General features: G+C 38.8%; 1 protein-coding gene and 1 long non-coding RNA gene across 12 annotated transcripts in view; one reads left to right on the forward strand and one right to left on the reverse strand.

Annotated features, from left to right (window-relative positions):
- LOC120575247 (RNA binding protein fox-1 homolog 3-like) overlaps window positions 1–14,384 on the forward strand; it is a 433,652-nt gene extending 419,268 nt beyond the window's left edge. For 10 of the 11 annotated variants that reach the window (XM_039825950.1, XM_039825951.1, XM_039825949.1 and 7 more), the window contains 3 exons: window positions 104–162; window positions 3,398–3,476; window positions 5,623–5,673. In XM_039825950.1, coding sequence (XP_039681884.1) covers window positions 104–162; window positions 3,398–3,476; window positions 5,623–5,667 — 183 coding nt within the window. In that variant the 3' untranslated portion in view covers window positions 5,668–5,673. Of the gene's footprint in view, window positions 1–103; window positions 163–3,397; window positions 3,477–5,622; window positions 5,674–12,422 lie in introns of those variants that run through there. The other variant, XM_039825955.1, reaches the window with a different exon arrangement.
- LOC120575250 overlaps window positions 12,565–19,931 on the reverse strand; it is a 120,364-nt gene continuing 112,997 nt past the window's right edge. The window contains exon 4 of the long non-coding RNA XR_005641972.1: window positions 12,565–12,654. This is a non-coding gene — a long non-coding RNA (uncharacterized LOC120575250). The remainder of the gene's footprint in view (window positions 12,655–19,931) is intronic.

Below are 19,931 nucleotides of genomic sequence, written 5' to 3' on the forward strand. Positions count from 1 at the left end.
AAAACTCTATGTCTGTATTGTTGTTTCCATTTGTCTCTGAGATCTAACCTTTCTCTGTGCAGGTTGAGCTTAATCATTGATTAACACTGTGGTATTCTTACAGGGTGGCTATGCAGCATACAGATTTGCCCAGCCCACCACCACCGCTGCTTACAGTGACAGGTGAGAACCCCTATCATCCAGTTTTTTATGTACCATTATGGTTTACAAGCACTACTGAATAGCAGTCTGAACAGGTTTCTTTAATTTATCTTTTTGGTGTGTTTTTCAAGCTATTATGTTGCACGTGTTCAAGAAAACACAAGAGAGGGTAGAGCAGGCAGAGATTGCATTTGTTCCCCCATCAGCAGTAGGCAGAAGAAACAGAATGTAATGCTAAATAAATAAAACAAATGTTGAGTTTAGAGGGAAATGAGAGACACGTCTGCACCGTGTTCGACAAGCTATCTTTGTTGATGTGAACTTCGATTTAAAGCAACAAGTTGATCCCGCAGGCTGTCGAATAGAGGAAATTACAGACTGAAGGAGAATTAGATGAGGAAGATTGAAGGAAGCGGAGTACATCGCAAAACACACTTCTTCACAAAATAAGTGTCAGAATGCAGTAAATATCACAGAACGATATCAAAAGTGGATTTTTGTTTTGAGCAATTACAGCATTTTCCTAACAAAAAGCAACACGCCTACGGGCCAATGGAGAAGGTATGAGAGGAATGAGGGGCTGCTTCAGCATTTTACAGTATTCTATGTAGGTTATTTAAGGTTTCTTGGGCTTTCTTCTTCCTCTCCAGTTATCTTATCTATTAGGGAAACCACCATATTCTTTTTAGCTTGGAGCTAAAGAACACACAAAAAAAACCTAACCTTGTTGGATTGGATGAGAAAAGCAGTGATGTATGTCTTGACTCTCTGCTTGTGATGGGAGAGTGGGTATATCACTGCGGTATTTATGAATGGCCTCAGGTCTGTGGAAGAGAGGTAGGGAGACAGAGAGAGGGAGAGATGGACCGGCAGGAACTCCATCACTTCTGAGTGATGTCAATCTGGTTCAGGTGTGCTCAGTTTGAGGAGGCGTCACTGATTCATTTCGGCCCCTCAAAGCCGTTGTCAGCCAGGATGTGGGCTGGTTTGGGAATCTAATCTGGGAGGGATTGAGCATGTCACTTGTGATAACGTACACCCTGCCTGAGAGCCTGAAGATCATATCGATAATGTAAGATTTATCAGGCCTCGCTGCGGCTCGAATTATGAGCAGCCGTGCTCGGCGAGAGCAGAAATTTTTCACAGATTTAATTCCTCTTTCTCTTGCCTATACTTTTCCCTGAGATTTAATGCAACTCGCCCCCAAGTTGTTTGTTTTGCTTTGTCTGTTTGTTTCCTTTTGAATAAGCGGTCATTGCCTTGGATCAATAGGGGTTTGTTGGTACTGTTTCAGCAATACCTTATCAGACTTAACCGTGGAAGAGGTCACCAGGATTGTGGAAGGCATGTGAAACCCCTGCAAAATATGAAACATTTATTATCTGAAAAGCCTACAGTGCTCACAGGCCGCATTACCAAAGCCTGTTAAGTAACTAAACAGAGCCCATGACCAGTGAGTCTGATGAATCAAAGCGGCCTTGTGAGGAGACAGTCATATACAGCAAGTGACCGCCCACTTTTTTAACGGCTCTGGTTCCGGAAGTGTTTCCCCGTTCAATATCTCCGTTGATGTTTCATTAAATGCTCTTCTAGATAGTTTTAAGCCTGGGACCAAGCCAACCAGCTACGATCTGGAATGGTGACCATAAAACACTTGATTTGGCGCAAAATAACATGATTGAAAACGGCAAAAAAAGGCAAAGGTACAATACTGCGTACAGAAACGATCATAGACTTTAATGGTAGAAGCTTGCTCTAGCCGTTCGTGGGTGCGGGAGACATTTCCATGATGAGTTCCATCAATCAGAGACGTCGCTGTTAAACTTTGTGATTGTGGGTAATGTAGTATTTCTCCATAAGATCACGAATAAAACGTGTTTTTCTCGAAACCAGGTTTCATACAGACTTGTAGCTTCTACAGGAGCAGAAACTTTGGTTTCACATCCTCGTAGCATGTGGTCCGTCTACCTTGGATGGTTGAGACATCATGGCTGATGATCAAACTCCTTGAAAATGAAAGGGATTTTATTTTTTACTTCCGGAACCAGACTGTTGAGCTCTATTGTAGAGACGCTGGCGGCTTCCAATCCGCTCTGTCGAGGCTCTGTGACATTGAACAGGGTGGTTTGACCTGCCGGCCGTCAGCAGTGCCACTCTGGTGAGAGTCATTTTGTAGATATATTAGCCTTAGAGGGCCTGTGGGCTTCAGTGCTCACTGAAGATAAGAGGACCATGGAGACTTCCCATGACCATCTCATGGCACTGGCCTCCTCCCCAAGGAGCCGAGACAGCCTTTCTGATTACACGTCCTGCTCACTGACCTTGGGTGCTGCCGGACTTAAACGGGCCGAGCCATATTTAGATCTTGTATAACTCAATGTAGCATATGCAAAAAAAAAAAAAAGAGGCATGAACGCTGTATGTCTTGTTGTCTCCTCTAGGAGAATTTCTTCCCCTCTCTCCACTTTTTTTTTTTTTTTTTTTATTCCTGGTTGATTTGGTGCCCTCAGTCCTTGGCTGGGTGTGCCTTATCTGCTCCATGCAGACCCTCATTTGCAAGCGAGCAAAAAAAAAAAAAAAAAAAAAAAAAAAAAAAAAAAAAAAAAAAAAAAAAAAAAAAAAAAAAAAAAAAAAAAAAAAAAAAAAAAAAAAAAACTTTTTTTTGTGTTAAAAAAAAAAAAAAAAGAAAAATAAAAAACAAAAAAAAAAAAAAAAAAAGGGGTGAGCCCAGTGTGCAGGAAAAAAAGAAAAAAAAAAAAAAAAAAAAAAGGAAAAAAAGGAATATGTTTTGTTGTATAAATAAATAAAAAAGGGAAAAACCTCTTTTTCTTTTTTAAAAAAAAAAAGAAAGGGTTGGTTTTAAAAAAAAAAAAAAAAAAAAAAAAGGGGGTAAACCCAGTGTGCAGCCTGGGTAAACAAGAACAGGGTGAGAGACCAAGCCCTCCAGCACCAACTGCTTCTCTGCATCTTTCTTTCTCTCCGTCTCCCTCTCTCTGCTCATTACCCATTCCCTCCACCTAATCAAGATGACAATGAGAAGACAAGTATAATTCACCAACCTTTGAACTCCCCTTTTTGAACCACCTTGTATAATGTAGGAAGCCCAGGAGGCCGAGGAGAGAAATAATTGATTGTGGCAGAGACTTGAAAGAGTTGACTTGAGGGGGTTGAGCATTGAACAAGCATGCATAAATGTTCCGCTCTCCTCGTCAATGATAGATCAATGACCGCGTTCTCTGTGCCTCCTGTTGTGCAGCTATGGCAGAGTCTATGCAACGGCAGACCCCTACCACCACACGATTGGCCCTGCTGCCACATACAGTGTGGGGACTATGGTAAGTCTATGAGACCGCCGCCTGTTTCTGTCTGCACACTGTCTGAAACATCACAACACAAGCTAGCACACACACAAGACTCAAACTCCAAAAATAAAGACCAGAGACTGCAGCGGTCACTGGTTTTTATTTATGTATTTATTCATCAATTGATTTAGTTTTTGTCATGCTATCTGGCACACCCTAGTGGAGCTGAGCAGAACTGTAGAACCCTGGCATGTGGAAATTGGCTCAGACATTTAGTGCAACATGTTATTCCACCTCATGCAATGTTAATTTCCTCCTGAAATGAGAGAGTGATTACTGCAGTGCGTTTTTTTTTGTTTTTTTAATCACACAAACTTTGCATCTCAACATATGCAACAACTACATTTCCAAGCTTTTTGTTCATTCTCCATCACTCAGCTCGCTACAGAGTGAGTTGGATCACCTTTGTTTTGTTTAGTTTTTCCCATTCAGCCAAACCAAACTTGAAGGGATGAAGTTGAATTGTTAATGTCTGTTTTTAGCTAGCTTTTGCAGCTACTGTAACATCAAAGATGAAAAGTGATGATAAATAAAAGAGCATCTTTATTTATTTTTTTTTAACAGAGAGAGTTTCTCTTTGTTTTTGTTTTATGATGATGAGGGGATGGGACTGGGCTCACAGACCAAAACCAGAGATTAAGGACCTTCAAACGCATGCAGCAGTGTGCCGTGGGACATAAAAGAGAGAGCAAGACTGAGGGAGGGAGTTGTCTCGCCCTCCCCTCCTGCCCACAAGCTTGATCGGAGGCGTGCTCTCAGCTTGAGAAATGACTGAAATTTACCATTCCGGCATGCATGCGATTTTTCAACAACATAAAAAAAAAAAAGCGTACAGTTCCCCGGTGCAGCTGCTAGCTAAAAGCTTTCATTAATTAAGGCATTTCTTTTTCCTCTTCATTTACGTAATTAAAAAATGTGCTTGAATGTTTTTTATTCTTTCTTCTTTTTCCTCCAAATTTCCTTCCATTTCTCTGACACTTTGATCGTCCTCTCAATGAAAGTAGAAGACTGGATTTGGCCCCTAAAAATACCAGAGCTAATGTAGTGTGTGTTGGGAGCTAACACAGACTTGTTTGTGTGTGTGTGTGTACGCGTGTGTGTGTGTGTGTGTGTGTGTGTACATGTACAAATGGCAGGGCTACTGGGAGATGGGCTGTGCCGAGGCCAACATCGAATAAACTCAAGGGCTAAAGAGAAAAGACCAGTTTGGTTCCTAATTCTTTAATCATGTTTGATTAATGGTTCTCCAGCAGAGAGGAGTCATTTTTGCATTTTAAACATATACAATAATTAGTTCCTCTGAGGTTGAGGTTGGAGATTCTCTTTACTCATTTCCAGCATACAGAAGCATCTCGTATGGATGAAAAGTTTCGTACAAGCATGAGGGCTCCCCGAAATTAGGCAAAATTAGCCTTTGAAGACATTCAGTAGCCTTTGGAGTTTGTCCGACTTCCTAATTGCAGCAGAGCCACCGAAAGATGAGAGGGACTCTGTGTGTGTGTGTGTGTGTGTGTGCGCGTGCGTGCGTGCATGTGCAGGTGTGCATGCATAGGCCCACTTGCATGCTTTATGTGTGTCTGCCCTAGATATCTTGAGCATGGTGCTAAATCTAAGGGCTAATATCCTGTGGTGGTTTGCCCCTCCAGAAAGGTGCCGACACCTCCACTAGACTTGAAAAGGAGCTGTGATTAAACCTCTCTGAACTTATTCTGCTTTGGTTGAATCTTTGATATTGTTACAGCCTGAAAAGGAATAGTTTTCCCCAAGTAAAATAGCACTATATTTTTTACATTTCTTAATGTAATTAATTAAATAAAATACGGAAGCTCAGGCCCAGTGCTTTCTATTTCTTTTAAGAAAGTGCCATTTTCTATGTTACTATATTAAAATACTTTTTTTTTTAAATCAATTGCTTCAAGTCTAATCCGTCTTAACTCCCGATGACCCTGTTTCTAACACACACTCCAAATATTGGCTTAAATATATCGCGATCATTCCCGTATGAAAACCTTTATAAATAACTTGTATGGAAAACGGAAGGAAATTTGTGGAGAAAGAGAAACCGACTAAAGCTGTCAACTGAATACTGATTGGTACTTTTTCATCTTTGATGTTGCAGGCTAGCCTATACAGAGGAGGGTACAGTCGCTTCACTCCCTACTAAAAGAAAGAAAAAAAGCGAGAAAAGACAGAGACATTACCCCAACAAACAAACAAAAATCTCTTTAAAAAAAAAAAAAAATTAAAAAAAGACAAACACATGACAAGCAAACGCCCGGTCCTTGGTGGAGAGCTAAATCAAACTAAAAGCTTCCAGGTCCCCATGCTGAGCCCCTCCCCTGACACCCTCTCAAGCCGATATTTCTACAACAACCTCTTTGATGTCATCATTGGTCTGCTCTTGTTTTGTATTCATTTTGTGCTTTTGGATTTCTTTTGGAAAGTTTTATGCACATGTGCATTCTCTTGATTGCTGTAGATGGGTGCTGTGTCACCATAACCAATGTGAGCCTACTGCAGCACGCATGATGCATGCTCAGAGGTGTGTGTGTGCAGCCGCTGTCATCTGACTAAGAATATACTGGGGCATTTTTATGATATAAAAATATAAACCGTACAAACAGGACACATACCAAGTCAGATCAGGTTGCCACTGATCACCGATCCATTCCAATTACTTTTCTAACCTTCCATTTAACATGCATAAATCAAGCGACCAGTCCACACGCTGACTGACATGCCTTGGTAATTCTGAGCTCAAAGACGGCACTGCTCTGATTGCTTTTGGTTTTCTTTAAATGTTGGAGTGTCCTACTGTGGAACCTTACAAGCTGTACTATGTGGTATGACAGCATGCGGAGTAAAGGGTCATAAAGGCCGGATTTCTGTCTCGGACTCACAATGTTCACACTCCGGCCCAGTCTCCTGCAAATTACTGGACATTTATATGCAACTATTCTGCATTGGCGGTTATGTTTTAGGGGCAAACGTAACGCTGGCTGGGTTACGTTCACGGACAAAGTTGCATGGCTTTTAAAATAAGAACAACCAAAGGTAAATATTGGGGGTGAGTAGTTGGCAATGATATTTTTTTAAACTTCACAGGACCAATTGCAAATTTAGACTGACTAAATTAACCATGTGTTCTTAGAGTAGCTGCCGTAAATGACTTTACTCTAAGGGGTATTAGTTTTGCATTACACCCTGCTTGGTAAACCGCCACGTATTTTTAACACAGGCAAATTTGTTTAAAAATAAATAAATAAATAAATCCCATCATTTGGTGAAGTGCCCTTTTTTAAGTGGCCTTTCTATTTATAGAAGTTAGCACTGAGTGTTTTGCAGTTTGCAGGATTATAGTTCTGTCTCTTATGTCGAGCCTACTTAAAGAAAATGTGTTTTGTGTTAGTAGCTGTGTCAGGTACATTTTGCAGCCAAATTGTAATGTCTTATTGGAATGCATCATAATGGATGGCATTTCAAATATTTTTTTCACAGAAATTACATTTTAAATATGGAGGAGCAGAATTGGTGGACACAATATATAAAACAAGACAGAACAGACTGTAGCTTCTAAATAGGATTAATTACAAGACTGGATTGGATGCAAATAGCCAATTAACTTAGTCGATTGTTAAAGAAAATGGCCAAAAGTTATTGATTCCAACTTTTCTCTGTTTTAGATTATTGTTGAATTGAATTTTTGTTCACATTTCACAGACTAAATAGTTAATCACTTTATATTTGTCTGCAGGGTTTCTTTCCTCAAAAATCTAACCGCTAAGCGTAAATAGTTGAATATGAAGTTAATTTGCAGGAGACCTGGCTGAATATCCTCACTAACACACCACGGCAGATAAACTGTACTCAAGGTGCACTATAACTAGGGCTGGGTATCGTGTATCGTATACCATGACTTCGATACCAGTTCCTGAACAATACTTTTTTCAATACTAATTTTATACAATCCATTTTAACAAAAAGAAGTTTCAACATTACAAAACTCAAAAAATCTTTTTATTTATTTTTCAGCTGTAGTTTTTCCTGCGTGACTCTACAACGTGTAACGTTAGACAGCCAATCAGCAGCATTATTAGATATTGGTAGAAGCATGCTGCATGCTTATTGGCTCACTGATGAGATTTACTCCTTAGGTATTGAAATTTGGTATTGAATGACAAGGCATTTTTCGATACTCGATACTAAGAACTGCAATTCGGTCTGTGCCTATCTAAATAGGTACTCAGCCCTAACTATAACACCGAACCGTTTCCACATGAACTTACACTCACACACAGAAATGACACAGCACTGAGGCTGGTGAACATGACAGAGGGCTGTTCTGTTATACGATTCACCGGTCTTTTTTTTTTTTTTTTTTTTTAAGCATTGCACAAAATGTTTTACCTCAGGATAAGCTAACTGAAACTCACAAACTACAATACAGTGTTATTCACTTCTCAGCAGGCAGGATAATTTCATCATTTAAACACAACCAGCAGGTTTGTCCTCTTTGCAACACAGCTTTCTACAAGAGATGATTGAGAGAGAATGATAAAATTAGACTGTACTCTTGTTCTTTCTTAAAGCTACTGTATTATATATGTAGACATATACTGTATAACAACTTTAACACTGCACACACATACACGTACAATAAAGATATATAAAAGCACCCAGGAGTTAGGAAACGTAATGTAAATGTGTGTAGAGTGCAGCAGTGCTCGCCTCTTAGTCGACATACAGTGGTTGCATTGGCTTTTATTACAACTTTGTGCTACGTGAGGTAAAAAGAAAATCTCTGTGTAGCGGTTAGTTGTCAGCATTTCAGTGCAGCTATGGAAATACAACTCAAAGCTATTGCCAACGGTATTTAATTTATATGTACTCACAAAAGTGTTTTTTGGTCTCAAAAGAAAAAACAGTTTGTTGCACTTTGTTTTCAGCTTTTTAAAACTTTACAAGATATAACATATTTATAAAAAGTATCATATGCAGCTAGTTATGTTTAGTCAAGATGTTAAAATGATAGAGTAATGTTGTGTATATATATATATAAAACAATTTCACCCATAATTTCATGAGTCAAAGAGAATCTTTATGTGGGTAAACAAAAATTGTTCTTCCTTTTATATGCTAGTACGTATGCACCATTTGGGGTTTTTTATATGAGTCGAAACAAACTTTGAATATTATTTTTACCATTTGGAGTTGCTTGTATAAACTCTGCACCAGAGTACATGGGTGTGGGTATTCAGTTAGTGATCACTATTAGAAAGCTACACTGGAATGAAATAGATTTTTTCTTTTCTGATCTGAATTTGTGTGTGTGTGTGTGTTATATATATATATATATATATATATATATATATATATATATATATATATATATATATATATATATATATATATATATATATATATATATATAAATAAATATATATATATATATATATATAAAAATGTGTGTGTGTTGAGGAGAAGAGAGAGAAAGTGAATGCAGTTTCTAACATACTGTAGTTAGAGTACAGTTTTACATGACTTCACTCTAAGTCCCTGTAAGAACATCACTATGCCTCAACTCTGACCTCCAATATATTAGTGGCAATATTATTAACTTTAACTTTACCCAGTTTGTACAGATACTAAAAAATTATCCAATGATTGAGGACAGTTGATGCAGTCCAATACAATATGACTACACACTGCAATGTTAAACATGACGATGTCTAACTAGATACATTAGATAGAAGCGGTATTAACTGATTTGTCAATCAGCCGACAATTTACAGTATAGATTATCAGTTTAGTCATAAACATCATATCCTAATTTTCGCTCTTAAATTTGTAATTTTTGCTCACAAATTAACAGCATGTAATGTTAACTTAAGTATGTAGGCTACTTTTAAGAGCTTTCAAAAGACATTGTTTAATAGACATCTGATGTATATCCAAAAACCTCCGCTCAAAATAATTCAGATATAAATTCAAAATACAAATTCATGTTCAATTTTAAATTCACATTTAGATTACTAATAATTGATCCAAATGACTAGTGATTGATATTGTTCTTGGATCCTTTAAAGTCGTTGTAATTTGCTTTGAGTAATTATTACACTGTACATTAGAGGATTAGCATGTGTAATGGAAATAATCAGACTCACAGTTCCGGCAGTATTTGTTGCCTCCTTAACCTCCTCTAACCTCCTAAATCACAAGATTATTCCCAAAATGAACAGACAGCTGCAGTTTTATTGTGCTTTCAAATGTTAAAGGGCCTGATGGTCAACTGCTCAGACATTAATAAAAGAAAATGAAAATATGTGCATGCACATAATACGTTATCCCAACAAATACAGTATCTCAGCATGAGGGTCCATTACAGACTACGATACGACAGCCATGTTATTACAGGGACGAGTTTGAGTATTGTCATTTGGAATTGTGTGCACGGGTTTGTCTATAGTTTACAGAAAAGGTTAAAATTAGCATAGTTTAACTGTTTCAGTGTCAGCTTATCAAGGCTTAAATGTTAAAGACTAAACATGTAAATAACTCTCGTAGTCAGTATTGTAGAGGTCTGAGCCGTTTAGTTCTGTTTACAGTAAGTCAAAAGTAATTTAAATGTGAATTTATAAAACAAACACTATTTTTTGGTTTACTCTGTTTTAGTTGTATTTCATAACCAGCTTATGCAACCAGACCTTGATTTGATCCAAACATATGTTCGTACTTAATGATCGTACTATTGAAATACGTTTACATATCAGCAGTAAAAAAATACTCTTTATTCATCATTTATATTTAATATTCACTAAACCCTGATAAGCTGGCAGGTACATTCGGTAATCCACATAAAAGATTTGTACCAACGAGAACCAAGCAAAAAACATTACTGTACTTGTAAATACATTTAAATGTATATACATACACTCTATATCGCAATTCTGAGTAACTGTTTTATATGTATTCCTATATGAAGTGGGGTTATGTGAATTTTCAATTCAGCTGAACTTGTTCTTGAATTGTATGTAATTTCTATAATGAGAATATATTGTCTGAAAGGTGTAAAGTAATTTTCTTTTTGAGGTAAAAGTATACTATTATGACTAATTTCTTCATTCATGAGTTATTTTTGTTGTCGATATGTGACATAAGTAATCTCTGATTGTTTTTGAGTGTCAGAATAAAGCAGTTATAAGAACATTATGTCTGCCTTCACACATGGATGTCGTTGATGCTGTTGTAAGGGTTTTTCATCATAATCTGATTTTGGATGTTTATTTTTTTTGTATGTGTGCTGTACCTTATTTGTTTCTTAAAAAAAACATTTACTCACTTAGCCCTGGTGGTGTGTGGCCATACAGATGGTTGCAAATAGACTATTGTTATGGTAGCCCAGAGAGCTCAATGCAATATGACTTAAGGAAACATGAACAAAAGAAGAAAATATCTTTTCCAGTTTGAAAAGCACTGCAAATTAAGAAATATTCACCAATTTGACAACGCATGCACAACGAACTCTCTTAGCCATCACATTTTGACAAAAGACAAGGTGTTATTTCAAAATGTACACAGCAGTGAGCACCACAAACTAAATTCTATTCACCTCCAATCTTAGAAACTCTTATATCAAAACTATTTGCATGGCTTGATATTACTATTATGGTCTAAGTAGACAAATGCATCTTTCTGTAATCTGGGTGAACAGACCCTTTAACGGGCTCCAGTTTTAATTCCTAAAGATAGACTTGTTTTAACAAACTTTGACCGAAAGGAGCACAGGCTCAAATACCTGAACTAACCCTCCCCAGATTCCTTCACGTCCGTGGGTGATTAATATATTTGTCTCGGCAGCCCTTCCAGTTCTAGGCTGCCTGTCAGTGAGGACTATATGTGTCTTCGATGCTATTGTGCTCCCTCCCTGCTGGGCTGTAAGACTGCATGTGGATATTTTTGTATTGCGGTCCCTAGCGAGCGCTCAGTAAATCTGAGCTATAGGACAGATAGAGGAGGCGGTGAGGCCAGTTCCTCCATGAGATAGATGCAAGGGGAGATAGGGTGGAGGCTGATTGAGCATGCCACTTGTTTGTCTCTCTGGACTGGGGGAGGGGGACGTGGTGGGGTAACACACTACAAAGGCGTTTTCAAATTAAAGCCTCGTCTTCTTTCATTCCTTTATTTATTTCTTTGTCAGAAGCTCTACGGAGCTGCTTGAGATCACTCTGAATAAGCAAGCATCTGTCATGACGAGGGTCCTGGGACACTCGCCTTGACTGCCCCCCAACAAACCTACCAACCCCCTCCCAACCTTCCTTTGCTTCCATCCAGCCCCATTACACTGAGATTTTCACTTTGCATTGCCAAACTGCCAATCTCCACTTGTATGATTACAAAGCCCTCTGATCTTTATTCTGGGGAGAGCAGTAGCACTAGTTTTGGCAGGCATGAGGCCTCTGCTCCCGCTGCTTTTGTGCAACATTACAAGACCGGGATGAAAGTGAATGAAGCTGTTGTTTCTCTGCTCTCAAACTTTTTGCAGTAGAGTTTTAGACGTTTCTTTTCGGCTGTTTTGACTCCGTTGCTGTGTCTTAACCCTTGCATTGTGAACGTTTACTCGTTTTAACAGTGTACATTACATAGATGGGAAAATATGTCGGGTCGGGAGGGCTTTACAGAAAATGTGTTGTTTATTTCATACATTATCCCATGTTTACTTGTGTTTTCTTTTTTCAAAGAACTATTATCTAGCCTGTGCTTTCTGTGACAAGATCCTCAGTCTTAAAAACTTTCAGAAAGGAATAAACTTGCTGCTCCACAATGACTTTTAATAAGACCTCTCATTATACTGTATATGCCTATCATAACATTACAGTCTGCATATTTACCAGTCTCCCCACTTTTCTCTCCTGTTTCCAGTAAATACAAAAGGAAGAGCTGTACTCAGTATTGATGGACATCACAGATGAAAACAACGAAGAGAGGAGAACTAGCTTTAAGAAAATAACACAAGAAGAAGAAGACGAGAAGGAGTCCCTCTACTGAGGCTGGCGGGGGAAGACGGGAGGCGTACAAAGTGGCGCCGCAGCAGCGGTGTCAAACCAGCCACAAACTTGACAGACGGAGTGAGCCAGTTTCCACCAGGGACCACCTTTTTGCCGGATAGAAAAGACAGAGAGAATGAAAAGTGTCCCGTTATTATAAAACATTTTATTTTTCTATACTTTTGTGATTTACAATAGTAAAAAAAAAGTGTGTATAAAGCAGTATATATGTACAAATCTGTTTTTATGTTTTTTGGTAAGGGAGATGAACAGTTGGCCCTTGATGCTGATTCTGTGGTATGCAGGAAGGAGGAGGGAGGAGCCCCCCCCTCCTCTCTCTATGGCAAACTGCTCTGTCGCCGAGGTCGTGTAAAACAAAAACATAAACAGAAAGGTGGCAGGGAGAGCTCGGCGTCCAGGCAGAAGCACTTTCTACGCTGTACTTCCTGTGGGTGGAGTCAAAGGTCAGCCTCCTGGTCTCACTGCTCCACCTTCTTCCTTTCAGTCTCCCTGACCTCCTTCCTTACTAACTTCCTTTTTCGGGCTGGTGATGTCGCTCCTTCCTCTGCGGTGTCACTGGCCGGCAGCGCCTACTGTTAGCAGCGTCCCCCGTGGATACTGTCGTGATGTCACTTTCTCCTGGCAGCACCATTGGGCATCCCCGCCCTCCCCAATGGGCAGCGTCACTGGTTTACAGCGTTGGGGAGTGGGGGGGTGAGCCACGGTGAGAGGGTATAACGCCGAGCCTCCCCGGTCTGCCCCTCTCCACGCCCCAGCAGAGGTCAATGACTGAGGACTAGTTAAGAGAAAATGGCGCTGAAGTCGCCGACTTTACTCACCTGCCAGACTCCGAGCCCAAGCCTTTGTGTCACTCTGCACCGACGGACAAACTATCCGACCAACAATGATAAGGTGCGTACAACTACCAAGGATGCACGTTTCCACCTGACGAGAATAACTCATCAACGTCCATGTAACAAATTGAATTATAATCGAATAATCCCATTGTACTACATCAGCAGGTGCATAACCAAAACACAAGCCTGAGGCATATAGACTATGTCGCTAGATAAAAACATTATAGAAATACAGTAGTGCCCATCCAACGGTAACAAGGAACGAGGGCTGAAATGTCAAATTTTTTTTGTCAATGTATTCTGAGAATATTTATTTGTGTGTTTTTGTTTTGTTTTTTGCAGCACTGAAAACTTTTAAAGTGGAAAAAAAAAAAAAGTTTAAATTTGGTGAAAGCGATACCTTAATTCTTTATATCAGAAGAGTCACTGTAAACGTGTTTAAACAAGAATGTTGGTTCAGTTCTTTGAATGTACATTAATGTCTAGGGTGTCCAATAAGTATGTATTCTTTTTCTGTATATAAATATATATACATATCTATTATATGGGCTGTGGTGATGTCAGGGAGTAGAGGGGGTGGGCAGGAAAGCCTCGGGCCCCCGAACATAGATATCAGACCCCCTCCAACTAAATATGTCCCTGATATTTACTGTAACATGTGATCATGTGTTATATGATTGAAAGTGTGATGGTGATAGTGTGAAATGATCTCCCCTGAACCCCTCCCCCCTTCCCCCCACCACACAAACACACACCCTGTGCTGATGCTCATAGATTGGCAACACATGCAGATTTACAAACAATACTACATTTTTGCCCCATTGAATGCAAAACATCCCATCCTACTTTTACCCGACAGACACTTCAGGAAAACAACCTCATCTGCAGTAATTTCAGCCCTTTATTGGAGCTGGGAAGACTTGCTAATTAGCGCAAGGTGTTGTTGGTGTCAGATAAAAAAAAAAAAAAAAAAATAGTTTATGAATATTGATTTTTCTTTCCTTACTTGAACCAAAGTATGATTTCAACACACAGTCTCAGTGCTCTTTGATCAGAAGACAGTGAGACTCTGTGATGACAGCGGAGCCCGGATGTGTATTGACGTGACCCAGATTTCATTCGCTCATCACTACTGAGGAAGAGCTCGCTCTTCTGCTAATATAAAAGGAGCCCCGCTGATGAAGCCCAGCTCGCAGCTTCCTGCAGCAGCCTCGGTTTATGAACCGCTGTTCTCATGCTGACCCTGGTGGGCAGGCGGCTTAATTGCGTATTGGAAATAACCTGCTGGCTCTGAAAAGAAAGTTGTTGTTTTTATCAGAGGCGAGCAGGTTCGGGTGAAGCACAACTTTGTTTGAGAGTTCAGGGTACACTACTTAGTCAGTAGTGGGTTTGTGGGAATTGATAGAAGGTTAAGCTCCTGACTTCCTGTACAAAACTACAGTGTGTACTGTTAATATCCTGTACAGTAAATCTCACCTCACACTTCTTGATTAACTTCATCTTATTTCAGGTTTAAAAAAAAAAAAAAAAAAAACTTGTTCTGAATCAGGGCTCCTACCCACGCGACCTCTGTTCATCTGTAGACAGCTTCTCATATATTACAAAGAGTATCTATATCATGGCAACTAACTGTTGTGAAGTCTAATTGGGGTAAAGTCGGTCATTTGTTCTCCCATGCAGCGATCACATGCAGGCTTAGCATTTTTATACATGTAGGTTTGTTTCTGAGAGTCACATGATTCATCTGGCCTACTTAGAGCGCTACAGACTTGTGGTGGGTCAGAAACAACTCCGGAGCAGATTGGAGCTTTACTTTGACAGGAACTTCCTGGGAGGCAAAAATCGGCTTAAATCTGGAGTTAACTGGCAGAGATGAAGAACTACAGCTTGTTTTTTTTTTTGTTTTTTTGGCTCGTTATCATTAAGGTTTGATCCACTGAATGATCTATGCACTCTGCAACAAAAACAAATATGATGTCATGTGAAGACACCGCTGTTATCTACTTATTCTAGTTAGCAAGTAGTTAATAAAATCTTAGGGGTGTGGCTGGCGCTATTCTGTATTTTTATTGCAAACAAATCCCATGAAAACAACAAAACCAACAATGTGTTGGTCCGCCTCTTGATGCTTTGATTTCCTGTCTCTGGCTCACAGCTACAAGCCCATTGGTTCCCACTGAAGATGTACATTTCTTAAAATAGCTCACAAGAGACCAATACTTAAAAGTAAGGCATAAATAGTAATGTTGTCGCTGTTCACTTTTTATTGTTTTTTCATTCCTTTTCATTTATTTTCTCTTTTTTATTAACCCTCTGTAAGGAAAAAGATAAAGTAAAAATAATTGGCTCGCAAACATATAGTTTTATTTAAAAAATATAACCAGTATTTCCTCAGATATGTGTGGAGAACTCTTACTAAGCAAGAGCCTTGGCTTGCTTAATTTAAAAGTGTTTTTGTTGTTTTGGTACAAACTGGGGGGGGGGGGGGGGGGGGAATGCAGTCCAGCATTAAAGATGCAGTGGTAAGAATTTGTTTTGGGCACTTGGGGACAGAAGAAGTTAGAAACTACAAAAGAAGAGAGTCAGCTCCCGTTCTCTTAGCTTTTATTGCATTACTGTATAAAACAAAGGTTCCATTTTGTTAGCATTCCACAACCTCAGCTCCCATAAGGTTGTGATAGTGCTTCTCTGGCTAAGCCTCATGGGAGCTGTAGTTGAATACTGACAGAATAATCACTTAAAAACACACCTGAGATTTTATTGCCTTCACATTTCTGTGGGTTCGAGAACCTGTTTCGCATCATATTTTAAACCGTAAAAATTATTTATTGGTGGAATATTAATGTATTTAATCAAACTATTTAGATTTGCTGGTCTTCCATGTTAGTAGCAGTACTTACATCAGTGGTCAGGTATGGGTTTGATTTTTAATTGCTTTTTTATTTCTTCTTCATTTTTAACTGGCACTCTAACTAAACTGAGGCCGTTTGTCTCTGCTCGTTGACACACGCTTTTTATTTAACTAGTGAGTTTATTTCTGAGCCCAGTGAAGTCCGTTCTTTACAAATATGTTAGTCTGTGTAAAGCTCCAGCCTGCACCTCAACGGGGGGGGGGCGGGGTCAAAGCGACCCTCCCTTCCTTCCTTCCTTCAGATGCCTTCAGTATAATGACCTGGTCCTGATCTTCCTGAGCACAACTGCTTGAGCTGTGACACTAGCAGGATGTCCCCTCTGAGAGTCCCCCCGCCTCCCCCACTGACCCCGACACACCCGCCCCCTGCGACACCCTCCCCCCACCATCCCTAGTCTTCTAGTATGTGAGTCGACTGGCCCCTTTTGTATTCCTGGTGTTCTGTACATAATAACCCTCACCCCTTCTTACCCCTCCCCTCCTCCCCCAGCTGTCCTTTCAGGGGGAAAAAGAAAAAAACTACATCCTCTGACTACCCGAAATCTTGTATTTTGTTCTAATAATGACAAAATTTATTTATAAGGATTTTTTAAAATCTATCTCTTTCTCCTTTTTGTAAATGTTCCAGTTAAATAAAGTTTAAAAATGTTAAAAAATTAAATGGATATATTGAAAGGTTAAAAAAAAATGTCTCTAGAAGTCCCTGCCCCCTCCTCTGGCTCTGTACTCTGAACTTTGTGTTTTAGTTTTTTCTCTTTCTGTATGCTTCTCTTTATGTGCTTCAGATGAAGAGTTCTATTTATTATGACATTAACGTTATTATAATTATGACTAATTATTAATATTATCATCATCCTCATCATCCTCATTATTATCATTAATAAACTTGTCTACTTCAGCCACGATGTCTCAGGCTGTTTTGTGGTGAGTTATGAGTTACTGCGTGCTTGGGGCGGACCGGGACTTGCAGTAAGACTACAAATCCCATGACGCAACATCTCTGCATGTGAGATGGGCCAGGTGGAATGGGGCAGGGTGATGCTCCCAGACCCATTTGTCTCATGCCAAACCCCCTCCGGGTTTACAAGATGGAGTGCACCTGTCTGTCGCTGAGGCTGCCATTTACCCAACCGGAGCAAAGACAAACTCAGACTGACGCCTGCGAGAGGAAAAATATAGACGCACGCCTTCAGGGGGAAGGAGACGCAAAAACACACAAATGTAAATACTTCAAAAGATCAGTGCCTCTCCATCATTGTTGACTTTGTTTAATCCTTTGAGCCTCTACAAACAATGGGAGATGGGATTCTTTTTGTCACACCCCAAAAAAAAGATAGAAAGAAAAATTGATGTTTTTTTCGTGTCACTGCTATTCCACATCAAACTGTGCACAATGTGGTCTGTGCAATAGGTGAATGTGCTATGCATCATTTTCAAATGTTTTTTAGCCTGAGGCCTTTACTAAAAGCCAATTAAATTAAGTTCTTTCTTTTATCATTTAGATTGAGCAATCAGGGTTTAAAAAAACAAAAAGGTACTTATGTTCAGACTGTTGACTAAAAATAGAAATTTCTGCCAAAGAAATCAGAACTTTGCATGGGTTCAACATCTTGTCCCAATTTCATACTACAAACTAGTAGTAAACAGTACTGTAAACGAAGGCTCCTGTTTTACTTAATCAGGGCTTCTCAAAGTTTTGATTACTGAGTGCTTATTTAGGAGCCACACAATAAAAGGCTATACACTAAGCTAATAGCTTGATTAACAGCACTGGCATTGATGACAGAATATACTGTAATTTAGACACTATTTGTCATGCTATGCTGTTTCTATGACTTTGCCATTCAACCAATAGCTTTCTAGCACATTTGTTTACATACTATGCCATAAATTGTTACGGGATACTATTTGTAACTTTTTATGAACTTTTTATGACACTATACTATACTATGACGTTTTATGGCATACTATACTAAGATTTTATGATACATTTTTTATAGTTTTTTTCACAAACACAAATTGAACAAGAACAAAAACCCTCTTCCACACCCCACCCTCTGCGGTCTTGAGGAAAACAAAACAAACGGAAATGACACCTTGCCTAGTCACTCTCCTCTATTTCTTGTGGCGCTGCGATTATTAGGTCTGATATTTGTGCTGCTGCGCTTTTCCATAGGTCAGTGGTCGATGATTTGGCTTTGTTAATCCTTGCTGTAGAGAGCTCAAGCATAACTATGTCTAAAAAATACGCCAACCACTGTTTTATACAAAGCGAGTGTGTGGGGTGGGCGGGGGAGCCAGCGTTGAGCTATCATTTTCTTGGTTGCGGTTGAGCCGGCTAGCCAAATTTTCTTCTGTCTCCCAAGCAGGTGTAATTTAGAGTCGTCATTAAGCAAAAAAACAATCGGGTCAATAGGAATTCGACAGCCTATCACATTAGATATTATTGATGTTGTTTTATTCCAGAATTGATGCACCTGTTCACACTCCCAGACCATGTGCAGGAAGGTTCCAGTTTGTTCAGGTTGACAGAACAAGCAGTAGAGAGTGGGAATGACTTTAGAGATTCTAAACGGCCCGTAGCTGAAAGGTTCTGTGATACACTTATAGGTTGGGGAGATACTAAGATTTTTTTGATGAAATACTAGACTGAGTAATTTTATGGCATACTTTTCTATGACATTTTATGAAATACTATACTATGGCTTTTTATGCCTTTTTTGTGACACTCTCTACTATGACTTGTTATGGTGTCATACATTTTGTAAAGAAATGTATGACATACTATAATATTACTTTTTATTACTTTTTTATGACATACTATATACTATGCTTTTTTATTATGCTTAAAACGCTTGTTGGAAGCCTGTTGTCAGGTAAAATGTCACTGTCAAAGAGCCAGAAGCGGAAAAGTGGAAAAAGGCGTGGAAAAAGTATTTAAAAAGTCATAGTATAGTATGTCGAAAAAAGTCATAGTTTAGTATGTCAGAAAAAGTACAAAAAAAAGTCATGGTATAGTATGTCGAAAAAAAGTCATACGATAGTATGTTGGAAAAAGTCATATAGCATGTCAAAAAAAACTCATATTATAGTATGTCGAAAACAAGTAATAGTATAGAATGTCGAAAAAAGTCATAGTATAGTATGTCCGAAAAAGCCATAAAAAAGGCATAGTATAGTATGTTGAAAAAGCCATAAAAAAGTCATAGTATAGTATGTCTGAAAAAGCCATAGTATAGTATGTTTAAAAAGCCATAAAAAAGTCATAGTATAGTATGTCGAAAAAGCCATAAAAAAGTCATAGTATAGTATGTCGAAAAAGTCATAGTATAGTATGTCCGAAAAAGCCATAAAAAAGTCATAGTATAGTATGTTGAAAAAGCCATAAAAAGTCATAGTATAGTATGTCCGAAAAAGCCATAAAGAAAGTCATAGTATAGTATGTTGAAAAAGCCATAGTATAGTATGTCCAAAAAAGCCATAAAAAGTCATAGTATAGTATGTCCGAAAAAGCCATAGTAAAGTATGTTGAAAAAGCCATAAAAACTCATAGTATAGTATGTTGAAAAAGCCATAGTATAGTATGTCGAAAAAAGCCATAAAAAAGTCATAGTAT

This window comes from Perca fluviatilis, chromosome 15 (assembly GCF_010015445.1).
Source record: "Perca fluviatilis chromosome 15, GENO_Pfluv_1.0, whole genome shotgun sequence".
Lineage (NCBI taxonomy): Eukaryota > Metazoa > Chordata > Actinopteri > Perciformes > Percidae > Perca > Perca fluviatilis.